Source organism: Pyrenophora tritici-repentis, chromosome 7, assembly GCF_003171515.1.
Source record: "Pyrenophora tritici-repentis strain M4 chromosome 7, whole genome shotgun sequence".
Lineage (NCBI taxonomy): Eukaryota > Fungi > Ascomycota > Dothideomycetes > Pleosporales > Pleosporaceae > Pyrenophora > Pyrenophora tritici-repentis.
This window is the reverse complement of record NC_089396.1, coordinates 1,869,647-1,888,259: the sequence shown is the minus strand read 5'-3', so window position 1 is coordinate 1,888,259 and position 18,613 is coordinate 1,869,647. Positions and strand designations below refer to the sequence as shown.

General features: G+C 49.4%; 7 protein-coding genes across 7 annotated transcripts; 2 read left to right on the top strand and 5 right to left on the bottom strand.

The window, feature by feature from the left end:
• Window positions 1-108: 108 nt before the first annotated feature.
• Window positions 109-610, bottom strand: PtrM4_131210 (uncharacterized protein; the record flags this gene model as incomplete). The annotated part of the gene is made up of 3 exons (XM_066109022.1): window positions 109-273; window positions 325-346; window positions 399-610. 3 exons carry the CDS (start codon window positions 608-610, stop codon window positions 109-111), a joined length of 399 nt encoding a protein of 132 aa, XP_065961014.1.
• Window positions 611-3,359: 2,749 nt separating this feature from the next.
• PtrM4_131200 (uncharacterized protein) lies at window positions 3,360-3,700 on the bottom strand (the record flags this gene model as incomplete). The annotated part of the gene is made up of 2 exons (XM_001941143.2): window positions 3,360-3,460; window positions 3,514-3,700. 2 exons carry the CDS (start codon window positions 3,698-3,700, stop codon window positions 3,360-3,362), a joined length of 288 nt encoding a protein of 95 aa, XP_001941178.1.
• A 1,748-nt stretch (window positions 3,701-5,448) lies between these two features.
• Window positions 5,449-6,702, bottom strand: PtrM4_131190 (Dimer-Tnp-hAT domain containing protein; the record flags this gene model as incomplete). The annotated part of the gene is made up of 1 exon (XM_066109021.1): window positions 5,449-6,702. The coding sequence occupies one exon, from the start codon at window positions 6,700-6,702 to the stop codon at window positions 5,449-5,451; it is 1,254 nt and encodes a 417-aa protein (XP_065961013.1).
• A 166-nt stretch (window positions 6,703-6,868) lies between these two features.
• On the bottom strand, window positions 6,869-10,447 carry PtrM4_131180 (Atrophin-1 domain containing protein; the record flags this gene model as incomplete). Its single annotated transcript, XM_066109020.1, has 3 exons — window positions 6,869-8,136; window positions 8,541-9,535; window positions 9,591-10,447. The coding sequence occupies 3 exons, from the start codon at window positions 10,445-10,447 to the stop codon at window positions 6,869-6,871; spliced, it is 3,120 nt and encodes a 1,039-aa protein (XP_065961012.1).
• A 1,809-nt stretch (window positions 10,448-12,256) lies between these two features.
• On the top strand, window positions 12,257-13,846 carry PtrM4_131170 (uncharacterized protein; the record flags this gene model as incomplete). The annotated part of the gene is made up of 4 exons (XM_001941142.1): window positions 12,257-12,542; window positions 12,592-12,866; window positions 12,915-13,033; window positions 13,087-13,846. 4 exons carry the CDS (start codon window positions 12,257-12,259, stop codon window positions 13,844-13,846), a joined length of 1,440 nt encoding a protein of 479 aa, XP_001941177.1.
• Window positions 13,847-14,380: 534 nt separating this feature from the next.
• On the top strand, window positions 14,381-15,409 carry PtrM4_131160 (FabG, Dehydrogenase with different specificities (related to short-chain alcohol dehydrogenase); the record flags this gene model as incomplete). The annotated part of the gene is made up of 3 exons (XM_001941141.2): window positions 14,381-14,539; window positions 14,597-14,881; window positions 14,939-15,409. The coding sequence occupies 3 exons, from the start codon at window positions 14,381-14,383 to the stop codon at window positions 15,407-15,409; spliced, it is 915 nt and encodes a 304-aa protein (XP_001941176.2).
• Window positions 15,410-15,485: 76 nt separating this feature from the next.
• PtrM4_131150 (HET domain containing protein) lies at window positions 15,486-17,603 on the bottom strand (the record flags this gene model as incomplete). Its single annotated transcript, XM_066109019.1, has 1 exon — window positions 15,486-17,603. One exon carries the CDS (start codon window positions 17,601-17,603, stop codon window positions 15,486-15,488), a length of 2,118 nt encoding a protein of 705 aa, XP_065961011.1.
• Between the last annotated feature and the right edge of the window lie 1,010 nt (window positions 17,604-18,613).

Below are 18,613 nucleotides of genomic sequence, written 5' to 3'. Positions count from 1 at the left end.
CCCAAGTCATCCCCAAACAGCGCTTGATCATCTTCTGCTGCCTTCATACTTTCAATCTCGTATCTGCAATCATTCAGTATGTGAACCTTAAGAAAGAGTTGATGTAATTTACTCTGTTACATATCTTTCGGCCATTCTCCGTGTTTGTACAATTCTATCATCCTTGCTGTTTGGATCAGACACGAAGATGTAGTCTCTGTTGAGTATCCGTATGGCTTCATTGCGGTTGAGAAATTTACCACGACCATTGATATCGCACTCGGTCAGGTCCGCCTAAAATTACATTAGTCTCCAAGGAAGAGGAGTGGGACTCGTAAGACCAACAAGAGCCATTGCTTCACCGAGACTATGTGTTATTAGAAACTTCTGGCAATGAAATGCTGTGGGTGGCGGCATACTCGCAAAGAAAATCGTATAGATATGGTTCATATTCTGGATAACGCTCCCTTAAAATGCGTCCAAGGTGATCAAAGTCATACGGCGTCGAATGTTGAATATCAATCACCGCGCGCGTCTTCAGTCGCATCTCATTGTACTCTCCCACGAATTTTTCTATTCGGAGCTTTTGCTCAGTAACCTCGGACTGTGCAAATCCCGAAGTACCATTCATTGTGGCATGAATTAGGTATTTAGTAGCTTCGGTTGGGGAGATCTGGCGCTAAGTAAACGCTTAATTCACGCGGTTGTAAGGAGTGGAGTGGTGAAGTTCGTTTTTCGGAGTCGTACTTACCGAGGTACACAATCGATAGTTAAGCCGCATCGCTAAAATCTCATTCCGTGACGCGACGTGGCACGACCTCTTCGGCCCGACTAACTTAATTCGTGGTTCCAGTTCGCTGTTTGGTGCATTTCGATATCGTTTTGCGTTGACTACTGCAAGATGGCCGCGTTACCATTATCAGCACGACAATGACGCGATACCCCTTATGCTATGATTTTACACATGCAGACGAGTTGACTTTCGCGAACTTGGCAGGAGCCGCCTTTGGAGCACAAGTCGAGAGGCGGTGACACAGGTAGCCTGCCAAGAAGAATCACTTCTGTAGAGACTAAGTGTAGCAAGATGGGCTTCAGTAATCACCTCGAACGGTCGGCTTATTGATACAAAGATTTCTTCTTATTCAGAGTTACGTAATCGAAGGCATTGGCATACGGGGCGACAGTGGGGGTGTGCAACACGGTAGCAAGTCTAGTAGTGTCACTGTATGGACTCGCAGGTAGGAATAATAGACGTGCATTCAGGATGTACTATAATAGGTCTAACGCTACAACAATAGCTTGTCTCTGCCTGTATAAAAATTTTGAGTTGGAGATATGCTAGGATGCAATACCATGGTACACTAGTAAAACTGTTGCAGTACAATGCAGTCAATCAAAGTGTGTCCGCGCGAGGCAGTCATCAGTGTATTCGCTGTCTGTCTGTGTGTGTTTTCGTTGTTGTCTGCTGGCCTTGCTACAAAGGCAGCAGCAGGGTCTATTTTACATGACGTATCACCATCACGTGACACACGTGAAACACGTGATCCGCTTCTCCTCATAACCGTCACAAAAACCCCACATATTTCAAGAAACATCCATCACTATCCATGGTTAGGCACACATGCGTACAAGGGCTTTTATATAAGTCGTTCCTTCTCCTGTTTCATAGTCAGCAATCTACCTACCATCTTGTGCATCAACCCACCCGAAAAGCTCTTCAAACCACTGACCACGATGAGCAACCCAAGCGACTTGACCCTTTCACAACCGTTTACTACAGTGAATTTTGGCTCAGATATCACGAGACATCTTGATTGCATTTTGCGAAACGCGGACCAACGCTCAAGAGGCAGCAATGGTGTTATCCGATCACCATTCGCCCGAGCATTGCTAGAATACCTTTTTGGAGATACACCTTTGAACCGTCTGGCTTATAAGTCTCATCCTGAGGTTTCTACGGCTGATGGACCTCTGGCTCTGATGTCCAGCCTCTCCTCTCTCCTTGACTTTTCCAAATGCCTTCCCGACCAAGACCCATGCCGCGGCCGACGTTGGAGAATGGCACTAGAACACCCCCGTTTTAGTATACACTTCTCGACGCTGCTAGATGCTGCCGCTTGCCTACCTATCGATTCACAATCCAATACCGTGAAGGTAGCGGCAGAGATTCTGCACACACTCTATTGCGAGTATGGCAAGGCAAAGGCTTCTTTGTGGCGTCGCGAAATCAGCGCTCAAGAGGCTATACCATATAAGAAAGAGAATATCTCCAACGATATCCATAATTGTCAAGTTTGGATCTTAATCCTTCAGCTACAATTCTACAACAACCGTCTGCATGGGAGATCACCTGATGATGATAATGTCAACGATGAAATGAGAGAGATTTACTCACATCTTCGTGCACCCTTAAAATACTCCGTGCACGAATCTCTACATAAGCTACGAGCCACACTGGATGTCTTTTGTGGAGATATCTGGTCATCTTACCACGATGCCAGATTGAAGTGGGTCGGGTCGCCCATTCCTGTCGAAAGAATCTCCAGTCCCCTCAAGCAAGATGTTGATGAGCGGTGCGTCATCTGCCAGGATGAAATCACTTCTTCAGGTGTACGCACGTCATGTGAACATGTCTATTGCCGCTCTTGCCTTGAAACTTGGGTCCATGTCAAAACGAAGGGTAGCCACACTTGCTGTGTTTGCCGTGGAGAGCTCTTTCCAGAGCCCAAATACCAGTTTAGTAATGAGTGTAGTCCTAACTGTGAAGCAGAGCTGGACTGGATTCAGGAGAGAATAAGAGATTTTGATACTATGTGCAGAAATCTTGCTGAGTTTGAGGAGGAACTCAAATTCGAAATGGAGGTATGGAAAGAAATGGGTACGAACAAGGAAATACAGAGATAGTTCGCAAGGTCAGGTCAAGACTTACGAAAGCATGACTCACTTATTTCCCTCGAGTACTTCGTCAGTTATTGCAGAAAGAGCTCAGTATAACCATTTTTTGTTGCTCACATTACCAGGAAGGTCCTCAATCTTTGCGCGCATGTGTTTACTGGGCAGATTATCGAATAGTCCAAGGCTTGTTGGGGAGAAGACCATGTAGTGACCTTTAGTAATTATCACATGCAAAAGACATCACAAAAGCATACATGAACAAATATAGTAGTGATAAAACATCTTCATTGCTGCCAGATGGAGCCGCTGCTGCTGTTCAGGCATGGTGAACCAAGCCTTCCACTACTAACCCCGCCTATTCTAATCCGGACTGATCTCATAATATGAACAATGTATATATATGTACTTTCTGTGTTTTCCATCCCTAGTTCATCTCCACCAAGTCGATGTCGCTTGCAAAAGCTGGAGTGTATGCGGAAAACCGCTTACGCGCCAGGAGTGCGGCGGCAGAGAGGGCGACCACGCTCAAGGGTGTTGGGGTCGCAGGTCAATCGGTTGTCCTCAATGCAGGTCAATGCTGAGCCACCTATGTGTGCGTTAGTTTTGGGTGTTGCAATTCTGGCTTGCTTGAAAACTTACAGTTGTTGATGCTGTCAGGAACGCATCGACCAGTCTGGCCGTTGACATTGCAGACATCCTGCTTCAAGCTTGCGTTGGGAGCACAGCAAGCGCCAGCGGGGACAGGGCGGCCGGCATTTTGAGGCTGAGGTGCAGCAGCTGCAAGAGCGGAAAGGGCGAAAAGGATGGCGGTGGTGGTGAACTGCATATTGAGTGATTTAGGTTTATGGTCTCGAAATGAGGGTGATAAGGCTGTAAATGATTATGATTTGAATGAGTGACCGGCCAGCGGAAAAAAGAATGAAAGAGGCGAAAGTGAAAGTGGCGTAGAAGGCTGAGGTTGAAGATGCTGATGGGGCTTCTTTCCAGGCGTCCCAAGGCACCTCTTATACATCTAGAGAAGGCTGATGTCGCCGAGGCACTCCAAAGTCACGATGCATGCCCTGGTCAGCAAAACCATCCCTTCGCATGGAACAACCACCGGTAGATCATGGCAAGACAAACACAAAACAACGAACTCGGTTATTACGGCCTCGAAAACACGGCTGAGGAACTGAATCGAGCCTGGGGAACCAGCGCATGAGGAACCAGATTCCCTTGGCCACCAAGCAACCTAGCAGGAGGCATATCACGATACGCAGATCATACAGGGCCGCCAGCAGATTCGAGTCCGTGCTGCTTCGCAACGTTGGAAATGATAGCGCGAAGGAAGAAGATGTGAAACCGTCATGCTGTCGTACCGTTTGGGTGGCTGGTGTGAAACGCTAGCTCCCGAGATGCGGGGCTTGTGCGCCATGACCAGCGCTTCGCTGAGCGGCACGGTGCTCCGACAGCTCCGACAGGAGCTTGACGTGCTTGACATTCTTCCAGAAGGAACACCTCCCGTTCGTTGGTTTCATTATATCCCTCTCTTACTATGCATATTCACTTGAAATAGGTACCAAACCTTTGCTTCAAGGCAGAATCAAACAGACTATCACTCTAGCGAAACGATCGCATGTACAGTACATCCACCCTTAACTACCAGGTAGCTCTTGTTCGAGTCATTTTGCTCGTGCTATGACGTCCAAATGGCCAGCTGTGATGCTGAAACGCGGCTCTAGCCGCTCAACGTGGGCAATAGTCCTTTCCCGCTCCGTCTTCCAATCCACAGGTGTCGATGACCTGATACCAGTCTAATTTCTTGTCCCACACGAAAGCGGCATCTTCTCAGCTTTTCCGGCATACCCGTTGTCCTCCGCGCGATTCCGAGACGCTTCAGTGCATGCGCCACTTAGCAGGTTTGACGTGCCTTCTGAACCGCGGACCAAGGTCCAACAGAAATCGTCATTATGTTGCCGGGTCCGGCATGGAGTCTCATAGTAGTAGAGGCATTTCGGAATGAGATTATCTCCTCGCGAGGTATTGATGCTGGACGGCCTTACGCTTCTCAATGATGCCGCATCCATAGCGGATAGATCCCATACATCGATCTCGAGTTCCCAATGACTGAAGGCTAGAACGCACAGTAGTCTGCTGAGTTGCTTGGTGTAGTAATGAAGTGTCGACTGAAAGCCGTCTAGGCCTGTTTGAATAGGTAGTTTCGGCAGTCGTCTAGTGATAGGTTGCGTCTGGTACAGTCGAACAATGTCCAATTTTTTCGATTGATCAGAAAATAGATCAGCTAGCTCGTGCTAATGCACTTGCAACAAAAATCACAAAAAGAAACTCTGGAGCTATGGTTCCAGTGGAAAATCTGCTACAAGGCGTTCTAGTGCGCCAGCTTGTGTAAGCTCAAGCCATGTATCCAGAGAAGTCAACAAACAAAACAACCAACATTTGAGGCGTAGATGTTGATTGATTAGCTCATTTCTTAGGGTTACAGTTTGTTTGTTTGAGTTGATGAGACTGAAGAGCCAATTTTTGGTTGCTTGATTGATTGAATATTGATAGACTTAAGGTTCTGAAGGGACGTTTCTATGACAATTCTGCAGGCGGCTCTTCCCACGTTCCTATCGCAAACTCTTCCGTGAGCTCCTCATCAGTATGCTTTGCTGCTGTTGTCGTGCTTGGTGTTGTAAAACCTGCACGAGTCCACCGTTGCAAGCACACCAAAGCAGCCAGTAACTGCGCGCCAATTTTCCGCCTTTGTGGCTCAATTATATCGCCAGTTCCCGCAAAAACGCGCTCACAATCAGAGCTGGAGGCGGGTATAGTCAACACGTCGATCGCCAATCGTGAAAGATGTGGATACTTCGGCTTCAACGATAACCAGTACTGTACAGCTGTTGGACCCTCCTTGTGTTGATCAGACGTCCATATAGGCTCTTTTAACCAGCTATCGTACTCATCCTCCACCTCCATTGTATGCTCGCCGTCCTCATCTAGTATAGCGTCGATAGCGTCGTCAAAGCTGCTCATGGTAGGTTTTGGCGCAGGGGTTGGTGTTGTGGCAGCAGCGGCAGGCTTGTAGGCAGCCCAAACCCGCAGAAACTTCGCGTGCGCGGTGCTCAATTGTGTAGGTTTGTTGCGCCAGAAGCGCTTAGAGTATGTTTTATATCGTGGATATAGTGCCGTAGCTGCGTAGTAAATGGGACTTTGGAGGATCTTAGTAAAGTAATTGCTCGCTTTTCGCCTCGCGGCTCGCAGGTTGATCGGGATGTGATTTTCGGGCGCCTCAGATGGCTCGTGGTTGACCGATTCGTATGGCCGAAGGCGTGCATCCAGCTCAGTTATCACACTCTCAAATACTGGGATGACCTCGTAGAGTGCGCCAAAACGGCCACACTTGCCGCGGCCTTGGAGGCGATCTGTAGCAAACTTGAGCGGCTGCAGTATCGCCATGTACTCAGTAATCACCGCCCAGTCAGCCGCCGTAAGGCCGTCTGACCTCATCCACCGCGGCACATCAGGCAGCTTGTTTCCTCTAATAGCTGCCTGTTCGTCAGCCTGTTCAGTCTCGCGAATGTGGTACGTGGCGTATGCGTTGATAGCTTGTTGGAGCTGAACTCCGCGCTTAAAGCAGTCGTAATAGCTGTTCCAACGTGTAACACACGGCTTAATTGGCTCGCGAGTGCCGCCGCTGGCGCCTGTGGGCATGCTGTTAACTGCCTCGCGTTGGCAATCTTCAAAAATGCTCCACTGCTTCGGCGGGTTGATGTAGTTGATAATATCAAGATACACGCCAAGCGGTCCTTCTTTCCGCCACTCCTTCATGTAAAAATCCTCCATCTTTGTGTTCTCCAGGGCGTTGTTATACGCGTCAGCATCCCTCCCGAACATAATCGTTTGGCCAACAAGGTTAAGTATGTGGCAAGCGCAGCGGAGGCGGCGATCGGAGGCAGAAAAGTGGTACATCGCGGCGAGTTTGTTAACAGCGGTGTCGTTATTGTAAGCGTTATCGAGCACAAAGTAGCCGAGTTTGCTGCGATTGATGCTGAAGGATTGCAGGGATTTTGGTTACAGCGTCAGCTATCGCCTCACCAGTGTGGGCACCCACCAGCTGCGGCAGCGCGATGGGTAGGTCAACTATCGCGCCCTTACTGTTGGCGTAGTGAGCAACTACAGAAAAGAAGCCACGTTTGCCGCCTTTTGTCGTCCACCCATCGAAGCTTATATGTACCTTGCTCTCGGCTTCAGCCAACGCGCGCACCACCTGAGGTCGTAGCCAACTGTACAACCTCATCACGAACGCTGACACGCTGTTATGAGACCTCCATAACGCCGCCTCTGCCTCAGGATTAGCAAGCCTGATCATCTTGCGAAAAGCCGGCGTCTCAAACTCGCGGAGTGGTCTGTTGTTGTCGACCAGCCAGAGCGCAGCTGCTTGCCGAAATTCTTGTACGTCGAAGTTTCCTATAGTCTTGTACGCCTCTAGACTAAATTTGACACCGCTTAGAGCTGCCTGACGAAGTGATTGTTGTCCATGTTTGCGGAGAGGTTTGCTTAGGATTGGACCGTCTTTGCTGAGCCGATGACCAGGTTTATCAAGCTGGAGGTGCCCGTTGGCGGCAGTGGTTGACTTCGTTACTCGGTGTACACCATTAGGTAGCTTATGAATATGACAGTACTTGCACACAAAGTACAACTCATCTGGGTGGTGAGTACCCTCCTTCCAGACACGCCAGCCGTGTTGAAAAATCCAGCTTGCCTTGCCTCGTGGAGTGCTCAGCGGCGCGACAAACCCCTTTAATCGCGACCAATCGACGCCCTCAAAGTCGCGAAAATCGACGCTCACAGCGCTATCCTCCTCCACCGAAGCCTCAGTGGCAGCGCTAGAGAAAGCTAAAGGCTGTACAATAGAGTCCTCTGGCTTATCAAACATTAACTGCGACTCCCAGGCTGGCTCATCAGTGAGCCGAGAGGCTTGTGAGGCAGCCAAAATAGGCAGTGGTGATGCCCGCCGAGGGCGCTCCTCGGGTTGTTGTACAGGCTTACATGGCGGTTCAATAGCCCGTGTGGGCGGCTCGATAACTTCTGTAGGCGGCTCTGTAGGCGGATCCGGCGTACTTTCTGGCAGCTCTATCGGCTGGGTTGGCTGGCTGCCGTCACCCAACAGCGCCTTGAGCGTAGGTTTGCGCGTACGTTGTGCTCGCTTGAAGGGAGTATCAGCTTCTTCGGCAGCCTCGGGCTTGCGTTTTGCTGGTATAGAGGGCATGGATAAGGCTAAAAGTAAGCCGGAGCCGCGAGAAAGTAAGGTGTTGTTAAATGTTATAAGCCTGATGTCAGTAGCACTAGGAATGGAACATGTGTGAATCGTGTTGTGTATTGTGCTACAGGAATTGAGATCTATGTCTCTGCCAGCTAGCGTTGTGGGCGCTAAGCCTCGTACGTACTAGCCTGGAGTGAGTGAGAGATGGGATGGAACCTAGGTCATATAACTTTGTCAGATTTTTATGGATGGGATCAAGTGTATTGTCTGTCTCTGTCTACGGCTCTGTCTGTGGGAGGTGGCCTCGCCTCGGGCTTGGCAGTGCTAACGTGTCTGTGCGCGTGATGCCCATAATCGCGTGCCGCACACCCCACCAATATCGCGACGACGGCAAAGTTGAGGCTGTGCAGCCACGTACAATAACTATTATCGCGAGATTTTCCGGTGTATTGATCTATAGACGTAGCTCTACAACTTTGTCTATCTATATTTTGCCGGAGTATTGACGGCCCGGCCGCGTCGGGTGGTTGTTGGTGGGGAGCCGGTGCAGCCACCTCAGCCAGAGTGCCACCGCCAGCACCACCCACGCGTCGTTTTTTTGGCTGTTGCTTTGCAGCGGGCTTTGAAGCCTTACGCTTGCCCGATTGGGGTTGTTGTATAGCCTTTGCAGCGTCGCGATCGCGTCGTTTGGCGTCAAGTTCGGCAGCCTTTACAGCCTTGGCTTCATCCCGCACCTTCTTTGCCTCCTCACGCGCCGCCCGCGCTGCCTCTTTGATCTTAAGTTGATAGATCCTGTTGTTCTCCTTTGCCTCTTTCAACTCTATCTTATCAAGTAGCTCTTTCTCCTTCTCCTTCTCCTTCACTAGCTGCCTGAAGCGGGCCTCTCGAAGCTTGCACGGCGACCACCAAACTGCCCCTGAATGGAACGCTTTTCGCTGCTGTAGATCTAGGGGAGGTTCGTGCCGATTGCGGGGCTTCTGGTGAACGTGTAGCGCCGCGCGCAGTGCGTCCTTCTCGTACTCGGCGATCTCTTTGGCAGCCTGGAGGCGGAGGAGTATTTCTGAGAGGTTGTTGGCCGCAATAGAGCTCGGATCGTAGGCCTGATTAATGAGGTTCGTGATAGTAGCTCTACTCACGTTCACTAGTGGCGGCGGTGCTGTTAGTGTTGACTTTCGGAACTTTTTAAGTACTACTTCGGGATCTATAGGAGCTATCCCAGTGGCTTTAAATGCCTTCAACGCGTGCTTCTTAATGAAAGAGGAGTCCCAGGCAGGCTTGAAAAGACGGTAGAAGTCATCCTTCCTCACAGCTAAGAGACCGTGGCTCGCCTGGAGGTAGTGCTGCAAGCTGAGTGAGTACGCGGCTGCCAGAGGTTTGAACATTACCACATCGAGTGGCTGCAGCGTATGGGTACTATGGGGGTAGTATGAGTAACATAATATTGTGGGCGATCGCATAGTCAATAAACTCCATAGTAACGTGACTCCCATGGCCGTCAAGGATGAGTAAGCGTGTGTGATTGCCGGCCTTCTCCTTCGTATGGCGATCAAACACCTGTTCGAGCCATGCCAGGCCTACCTGATCATTGGTCCACCCTGAGGGACTTGAGGTAACGTAGACTGGATCGTCAATTGCGATATCATCAACCCATCTGGCGTACATGTTGCCCGAAGTAGCTTCGTATATAATCGCGGGCGGTAACGTACTCCCATCAGCACATATAGCAGCGATAACAGTGATCCAATCTCTGTTGCCGTCCTGTATCACTTTCTTAAAGCCCCCAGTCTCATATTTCTGCTTACTAAACACTCTCTTACTCCTCCCCGTCACTCCAATAAGGAATCCCTTCTCATCCATATTATATACATCCTGCGCCCGAATATGGTGCTGAGCCATTTTAGTAGATAGTAGATCAAAGTACGACTCGTACTTGTATACAGAATCAGCCCGGTGGCGATTGCGGTCCAAACCAGTTGACCAACGTGATATAATCGCGTCGGGATGACGGTGAAAGAAGCGCGTCACCCAGCTTTGGGAGGTAGCCCTTCCGGCTATAGCACTAGCAAAGTTCTGGATCATAGTCCTCGTCGGTGGTAAGCCAGCCTCAGTAAGCTCGTCAATGTGCTCTAGAAGCTGTAGCTCCTGGTGTGGGTGAAGGAGTTGCTGATTACGTGATTTGGCTTCATTTGAGCCCCGGATCTGTTGATGGCGTCGCGACAACGTAGAGCGATCAACACCAAAGCGGCGCGCAACCTCAGAGTATGTAAATTTATCTCCGGGATCACGCGATTCAATAGCTTCAATCGCAGCGTTGATACAACTCATGGTTGTGGAGTTATGGGTGGTTGAAGTGGTAAGGGTGGATTGGTGTTGATGTTGCGGGGTGTGCGGCACGCGATTATGGGCATCACGCGCACAGACACGTTAAGTCCCGGCGCTAGCCCTGGTTTGGGGGTCTCATGTCCTTCCCCAACCACCATCGGCTCGATCATGGAGCAAAACCTCGCCTCAATCTGACAAACTTACACGCGAGTAGGCTTAGTAAGCAAGATCCAACACTAAGAATTCGTCGTTGAGCAGCTATCCCAGAGGCCTCACCTAGGTATCCCCCTCCCTCGCTTACTATCAAACAACACCAATCCTATCAACATTTTGTTCTCAAGATTGGTTGATTGATTGACAGAAATACAGTGGCTAACTGTTGGTTAGTTGGTTGGCTCCGAATCAAACAAATCAAACAACAATATTGATGAGATATTGATTACTGACAACCTTGCATGTATCCCACGAACAGCTGCCCCCTGGTAGTTCATGCCAAGAAGACTAAACAAATACCCTGGGTTTATCCAAACCCAGTTCGCCAGCTCCATGATTCGGAACCGGACCAGAAATTAATCTAGAACATACATTGGCGTAAAGAACGTCTTATGCCTCAGGCATAGTGCGATGTCAGATAGTAAACGTAGGAACCAAGCTCTCGGACAGTTTTCGTACTTAGCTTGACACTGAAAGGCAACTGGATCGATCTCAGGTTGATATAAAGCACCTCAAAGTCTTCTTCTGACTAATTGCACAAGATTGCAGTCCATGTCCAAGAAAGAAACATTAAAAGATATAAGATTAGCTACAGTTGGTCATTATTCTACAATGAGGTGTCAGAAATGGGCCATGCAAACCTTATCACAGAAGGCGACAATGCTAAAGTCACCGTAGTATCCCAAACATCACCCCACTTTAATTTTTGTTGTTTATTCTTGCAAATATCCAATTCTATTGCTCTACAAACAGCGCAGTTGCGTTCTTCAGAAGCTAATAAATTCGATTAGCTGGGCAGAGTAACCAGATAGCTGACGCGGCAGGAACGTGGTAGGTAGACTTCGGTGCACAAGGCAAATGTCGAAAACGCTCGGTAAAGCTAAAGATGCTCACCTCTTTCTGAGTGTGGTATATGCACCTCATCATATGCGCTGAGACTGTATATTTGGTATCGACAAGCTACGCTAGATCGTAGTGTTTGAAATGCGTTGCCTGGAGGTTCTTGGCACACTAACCGAAAGCAGCACATGCACTTGGTGTAGGGCTCGGCCTCCCCGAAGTTCACTATGGAACGCAAGAACAACTTCACGACCAAACAGCGGACAAGTAGGAACTTGTCCGAACCTATGTGCAGCACAACGGATCGTTGTACGTTGCGATTACGCTCCCGACTGACCAATAATTGCCATTTCGCCCAGCCTTCCGTTGATTATTAAGATGATTGACAAGGTAATCCACATTACTAATGTATAAACGCCTCTTCGATACGCATTAATCGTTCGTCCGCGTTACAACCTCCATCGTCAAAGTATCTAAGCTCTGAATTTACAATCGGGTTCCACAGGGTTCGCTTTGGTGTTGCCTGCGTTTGACTGGTCTGGTGGCTTGCCGAAGCCTTGGAAATGACGCCCCTGCTCGGCGATTGTCCGGCTCCACATTCAGCTCTGCTGTCACCTCGCCCCCAAAGTCGCCATTACAATGTCTCTCAATATAAAAGGAAGATGACATCATGTCCGTGGTGTTCACCGGTGGACAGCGTATAAAGATAGGTACAAAGCTTCGTGGACGAGGAGCACATAACATATGTTAATCGGCACTATGGATCGTTCAACAAAACCAAGCTTCAATTTTGTGAACCTCAAACACCCCGACGATCTCAAGAATGAGGAGACGCAGCTTCGCATCAGGCGTCTGGCTATGACCGAGGTGGGCAAAGCGCGAAGGAAACCAAAAACAAAGCGGGCGCGCAATGAGCTCGTCCTCGAGTTTCGAGACCCATCTGAGGGCCGCATAAACATCGATCGCTTCGGCGGTGGCCAGCTCGACCCATCTAATCCTTATCCGATAGAGCTTGACGACTCTGCCCGAGCGCTACTTGCAAATGGTAATTCCCTGTACCCCATGTGGATTGCCTTGGTATTGACCGGACACAGTCTTCAGTGCTGATGACAACGACCACCCATCAGTACTCCGCGGTTCATGGTATCCAGTTGGGCTGAGCGACGCGGCTGCCTTCCACAACATGTTGGCCAACTCCCAGAACTTCCTTTTCCAGAAGCGCAATGGGTATTTTCCTTCGCAGGATGATGCAGTAGCACTGAAGCATCATCACAAAGCCCTGCGCCATACGACATTGATTATGAAAGATCCCGCTAAGCACAAGAGCGATGAGGTGATTTGTGGAGTGGTTTCTTTTATGATACACAATGTAAGTAGCCAATCCTCCGGGCATGACTGAATGGCTGATACGTGCAAGGCTCTACTTGGAGACTTTACACACTGGCAAAAACACAGCAACGCGCTGGTTAGAATGGTGGGACTTCGAGGTGGATACGATGCTATAGACAAGGAGCACCTCCGACTCACAGTGAGCTGGTGAGAAAATTCGGATACCACCACCTAGACTTACATGACTGACCCCAACGTAGGGCAGACCTCATTGGTAGCTTCTACCAAGATCACCCACCTATCGTCCCAATGCCACAGCAATGGATCGCAGACTCCAGATCTCCGTCTAATTCTCCGCGGCCAACTAATAATGCTCCATCTTTGACTTGGAAGCAGCAACTACCCATGCATCTAGACTGGATCACCATCTTCGATGATATCGTTCAGCTTATTTCACTTGACCAGACGTTCAACGAGAAGCAATTGATGTTGGCCATTACGAGCGGTAGTTGGATGGAGCCGACACTATACCGGCTTCTAGCTACACGCCCGCTAAACCACGGAAACGACCGAGAACAAGTGATTGAAGAAGTCTGCAGGTTGGGAACACTTCTATTCCTATCGCCATTCTGGAGAGCACTAGGTCAATCCCCGGTACGGACATCCGCCATCTCTCACAACCTTCTACTTGTCCTCACAACGAACATGACCGAATGGAACGAACTAAAGCCACTGCTTATCTGGGTCATTTATTTCGCCGCGATCGAAACGAAAGATCTCGCCGAAAGGAGCCAATTTGTGTTCATGCTTGGCATCCTAATGAGCGGCCTGCAGCTGCAAGAATGGGATGACATTATGCACATAGTCAAAAGCGTGTTATGGGTGGATAAACTTTTTGCAGGCACAGATGAGCTAATCCGCGACGAGGTCATGCAGATTGTCAATCACAATCCCATGACTTTGCTTCCCGCGGATACTCCACCGGGTTTCTTGGAAGATTTTGGGGCTGAGATAGAGTAGAGCTAAGCTAGATTGGGAAAGAAGACATCCTTGTTATTGCATATGTTACTAGCCACGATCTAATCACCCTGCTCAGCCTCGCATTCGTAGCCTTTTTGTCAATGCGCTAGGTGAGGGCTAGCATTTTGGTCTGCGCATGGACGGTGAATGGAGCAATAAACGCGACATTCAGACTGTAGCAGGGCATATTGAATAGGCAACAGCAGCAACACGCCCGCATATGGTCTTGACCCCATCATTTGTATCTGGTCATGTTGGTCAGCTATACTCACTGCAGAAAGACACTCTACAGCACATCTAGCACGGTAATGCTGACTTAGTACCATTGTACCCATCGATTACATGCTTTTGATTGGAGCTCTACCGAGCTTTTTCACACTTGTCCAATGCTGACTTGCCTGTTACAAGTCGTGGTACCACAGTCACGACGTCTAGATTCTCTCTGGATGCTCTATAAGACGCCTACACACTGCGCATAGCTAGCCATGAAAGACTCTATCCCTTGACCCCCAATTTTCAACGACACCAGCCAAAATGGAAAACCTCCCCACCGATCACTTCGTAAAATCCCAACAATTCGTTCCCACCGTCCACCGTGACGTGTACCCGGCGATCGATCCCACACAACCCTCGCTCTCCCAAAAGGGCAAGGTTATCATAATCACCGGTGCCAGTCAAGGCCTAGGGGCTCGGGTATGTAACCCATCGAATCGACGTTGCTCAAGCGACTCTGTCTAACCAACGACTAAGGCTTTTGTGCCATCTTTCGCCGCTGCAGGCGCCAAAGCGATTGTTCTCGTCGCGCGCAGTGCAGAGAAACTAAACGAAGTGGCTGCATCCGTCGCCAATTCCCATCCTGAAGTCGAGACACTCGCTGTCCCCACCGACATCGGCAGCCCCGAATCAGCAGCCTTGCTGTACCAAAAAGTGAAAGAGAAGTACGGCCACGCCGACGTTCTTGTCAATAATGCCGGTATCTTCAAAGCCAGAGCGCCAGTCAAGGATGTTGACGAAAAGGCTTGGTGGGATGAGATGGTACCTACACAACCGCCCTAGCTCATCACGATGAACAAAACTGACATTTGATTCAAGACACTCAATATACGTGGCACCTTCTTAATCATAAAGTCCTTCCTCCAACAACTACCCACTCCCGAGACACCCGCGAAAATCGTAACCCTCATCACAGCCGCTGCCTATGAAGTCTTCCCCTCATTAAGCGCGTACGGTATATCGAAACTCGCTGTTCTTGAACTTATGACATATGTCGCGGCTGAGAACCCCAATGTTTTTGCTGTGGCCCTGCACCCAGGTATCATTGACACGGAGATGTTGATTGATACATTCAAGCGATTCGCATTGGATACGCCGGAGCTTGTCGGTGGTGTTGGAGTGTGGCTCGCAGGCTGGGAAGGTGTTGATAGGAGGTTCTTGGGCGGTAGATATGTGAGCGCGAATTGGGATGTTGAGGATCTGGTGGCAAGGCGTGAGGAGATTGAGAAGGAGGGGCTGTTGAAGATGTACTTGAAGGGTACGCTGGGCGCGGCGCAGTTTGAGAAGTAGGATACGATGAAGATTGGTATACGTAAAGAAATTCGGGTTCCGAGATAAGCCATTTGACTACAAGGTGGTCATCGGCTCAGCCTTCCACAATCAACCTCTTTATTGTAACGGCGGCATCCTCTTTGTCGCCATTGAGCCTTAGCTCTTCCATCAAATCTGGCTCACCAAGTAACATCGCTTTCGCCGCAATTTTCCATCTCACGATGTTATTGTCATCATTCACCGGCCGAAGGATCCAAAACCTTAGCGGGATGCAGCCTACGTTGACCAGATCTGTCGGTATCGCTATGCGAAGATCCTCTAACGGACCACTATTGTAATTCTCGTTTCTGAATATAGATGTCATCATCGCTTGACGACCATCGATAGTGCATTGTACGCGAAGTGGCAGAGTAAAGCTGACGTAATACATGGATCGTGGATCTGTGACCCATGTTAGGAAGAATGTTGCTTCTTCCGCATTGAAGACTGAGGGCGTTGGGGTGTTCTCGGTTATGGGTGCGCCAAGTTCCTCAAGTAGTCTCTGCGCCGGTATCCGCAATGCCTGGTTAGGCGCAAGGTCCTTGTGTGCACCCTGGTTGTAGTTGGGCTTCACGACTTCGCGTTTCAGCTGCTCCCATAGCCTGGCTGTAAAGTCGTGACCGTTCAAAATACAAGCAGCGAGAAATCGTCGTCGGTACTGGTCGTTATCGCTGGCCGATTGAGTCTTTGGCGAATATGCTGATTGGCTCTCTGGTACATCTTCAGTCACATGCATTTCTGGGTAGGTAATCGGTATGATGCCAGGGAACACGTTGTAAGTGGGCGGAAAGTGGTCTTCGTCGTTTACTGTTATCAAGGGTCTGTCGAAGAAGATTAAATCGAGCTCGATTTTCTGCTTCGATATTTGATGGATCCCTTGAACGCCTCCTAATCGGAATCTAGGGATCACTGTCTCTCCCGATGCGATGCTTTGTGAAAGCCATGAATCTCTTCCGTTCAGATTGAGCGGTCTGCTGTCCATCATACTCAATGGATACGTTTCTCCTGCAGCGAGTGCCAGAAGCGCACTGAGATACAGGACCTCCTCTTTTCTATTCAATGCTTCACCGGTGTATGCCAGAGCACGCTCGCCCATGTTGAGCATGATACTGATACGATCGGCGGGGTTCTGGCATCCTTTCTGTGCGACACCATTGTGACCAGACATGATGCTCGGCCTCCATATAGTGTTGTCATCTCCCACTCGAGAAGCATCCTGATTGATGAAGCCCGTGAAAATCGTCCAGCCTTGGAAATACATGGACCCAAACTTTGCCTCGATCGGCAGCAGGTCCAGTGCAGCAGACATTATGAGCTGCAGGTTAATCCATTCCATCTTCACTGTTGAATCACCTGGACCGTTCATGATAAACATGGCGTTCCGGAGAAGATCACACTGTCTCCGGTCGGTCCAGGGCTCGTTTGTGTTGAACTCATGTAAACACCAAGCGCGAGTCCACCATCGCGCTTTGTTGACCTTTTTGTAAAAAGATAAAAATTCTGCTCTTGCTTCATGTCCAGGTAGCCAGCTCCTATCTGAAGCTGTTGTGTGCAGATTGTATACTTCACTCAAGCGCGCCTCTGCATTTGTAAGCTCCACATCTTCTAGCAGAATGAGTAACCGCCTGCAAGAACGATATATAACATCCATAGCCGCAACTGATCTCTGCTTATCAACAGAATCATTTTGATCAATACAGATCTGGTCAATCCATATGCCTTCGCGAGGATGCCCCTTTGCACGTAGAATAGCATCCACAATAGGTTTGCTGAATGGCCAGTGGTCGTGGGGCGTGTACTGTGGGTACGGAAAGTCGTCCACATGCCAGCAATAAGAGATTGCCAGGTACTGACGTACATAGAGGCCGTTATCGAATCCATGCTTATGATGATTGGGGAAGATGAGGCGAAATGGCGTATCTAAGATAGTCTCAGATGAGCGTGGAGAAAACTGACCGACAACATCGGGACACCACGTCGTGAGGTTTCGAAGCATCAGTTCTGCTTCAGGCTGTCCCTGGTCAAGCTTGGACATGCCATATTCAAATATCTCCGCCTTGTTTTCCCTGGTCAAGCTTAGCCGGAAGAGGTTGTCGCCAATGTACCCAATGTCTGCATCCCTGGGAGCGGCAGAGGTCCCCGAAAGTGCCAGCTCTGCTGTGTTATCAGCCATTTTGGAGTTTTGGACCTGGGATGAATTTTCCGCTGGCCGAGAGGGCCAGCAGAACGATTGCAAAGGCGGGGTATGGCATGCCTGCTGTTGGATGAGAATAGCGAGGTGGCAGCCTCGCGTATGCAGAAGCCTTGGGATGGCCATCTCCGCTAACCCCGCCCCGGCCTAGCGTGCCAAGCATAGCCTTGATCAAAGAGAAAATTTGTCGCGTCCTTCTCTTCTGTTTCTTCACGCACCATCAGACAGTTCAACCACCCATCTCATCCGCATCTTTACGTCTTGTATTGATGCGACCCGAGTCTTCCTATTGGGTGATTGCGATATAGCGCTGCGGAGAAGGAACCAAGTGCTTCATTAGAGCTGGCTGCGCATTCTTTCGGTTGCGCAGGCGGTGTCATAGAAGCGGTACATACCACATAATACTTCAACCATTTTGCGTTGCATCGAAAGAACCATGAACACATGCGATGCAGCGTATGCCACACTACTGATGGCAGCATCAGTATGATTCGTGTGGTGCAAGAACTTTGTCCTCAGTCCTTAGCAGTGCCATTTGGGCTCCATGTGGGTCGCAATCTTTCAGCTTGTTGATGCACTCGTTTCGTGCATGTCGTTCATCTCGTGGTTTCCAGTTCATCTCGTAAGTTTTATATGGAGTCGAGCTCGCACAAATGTGCTTTCCAACATGTCCATCAGTTCTACTGCTTGAATATGTTTCATCCCCTCGCTTAGTCATCCCAATTCGTCGAGTTCGATTGCTTTTGCATAAGAGCGCGCAGTCATGTGCGAGAAGGGCAGCCAAGAAATGACTAATAGAGCAGGAAAATGTTTGAGATTGTTATAACGTTTTCACTATTGTGTGAAATGAAAAGTGAGGCTACTGAGTATGCTCCGTGCTCGTCTACCATTGTACAGTCGACCCGAGTCACCTCAAAAACTACCACATCCAGAAGTCTTCAATTGATTACATCGACGCAGCAAAGTTGCGATTATGGTGAACCACTACCGTT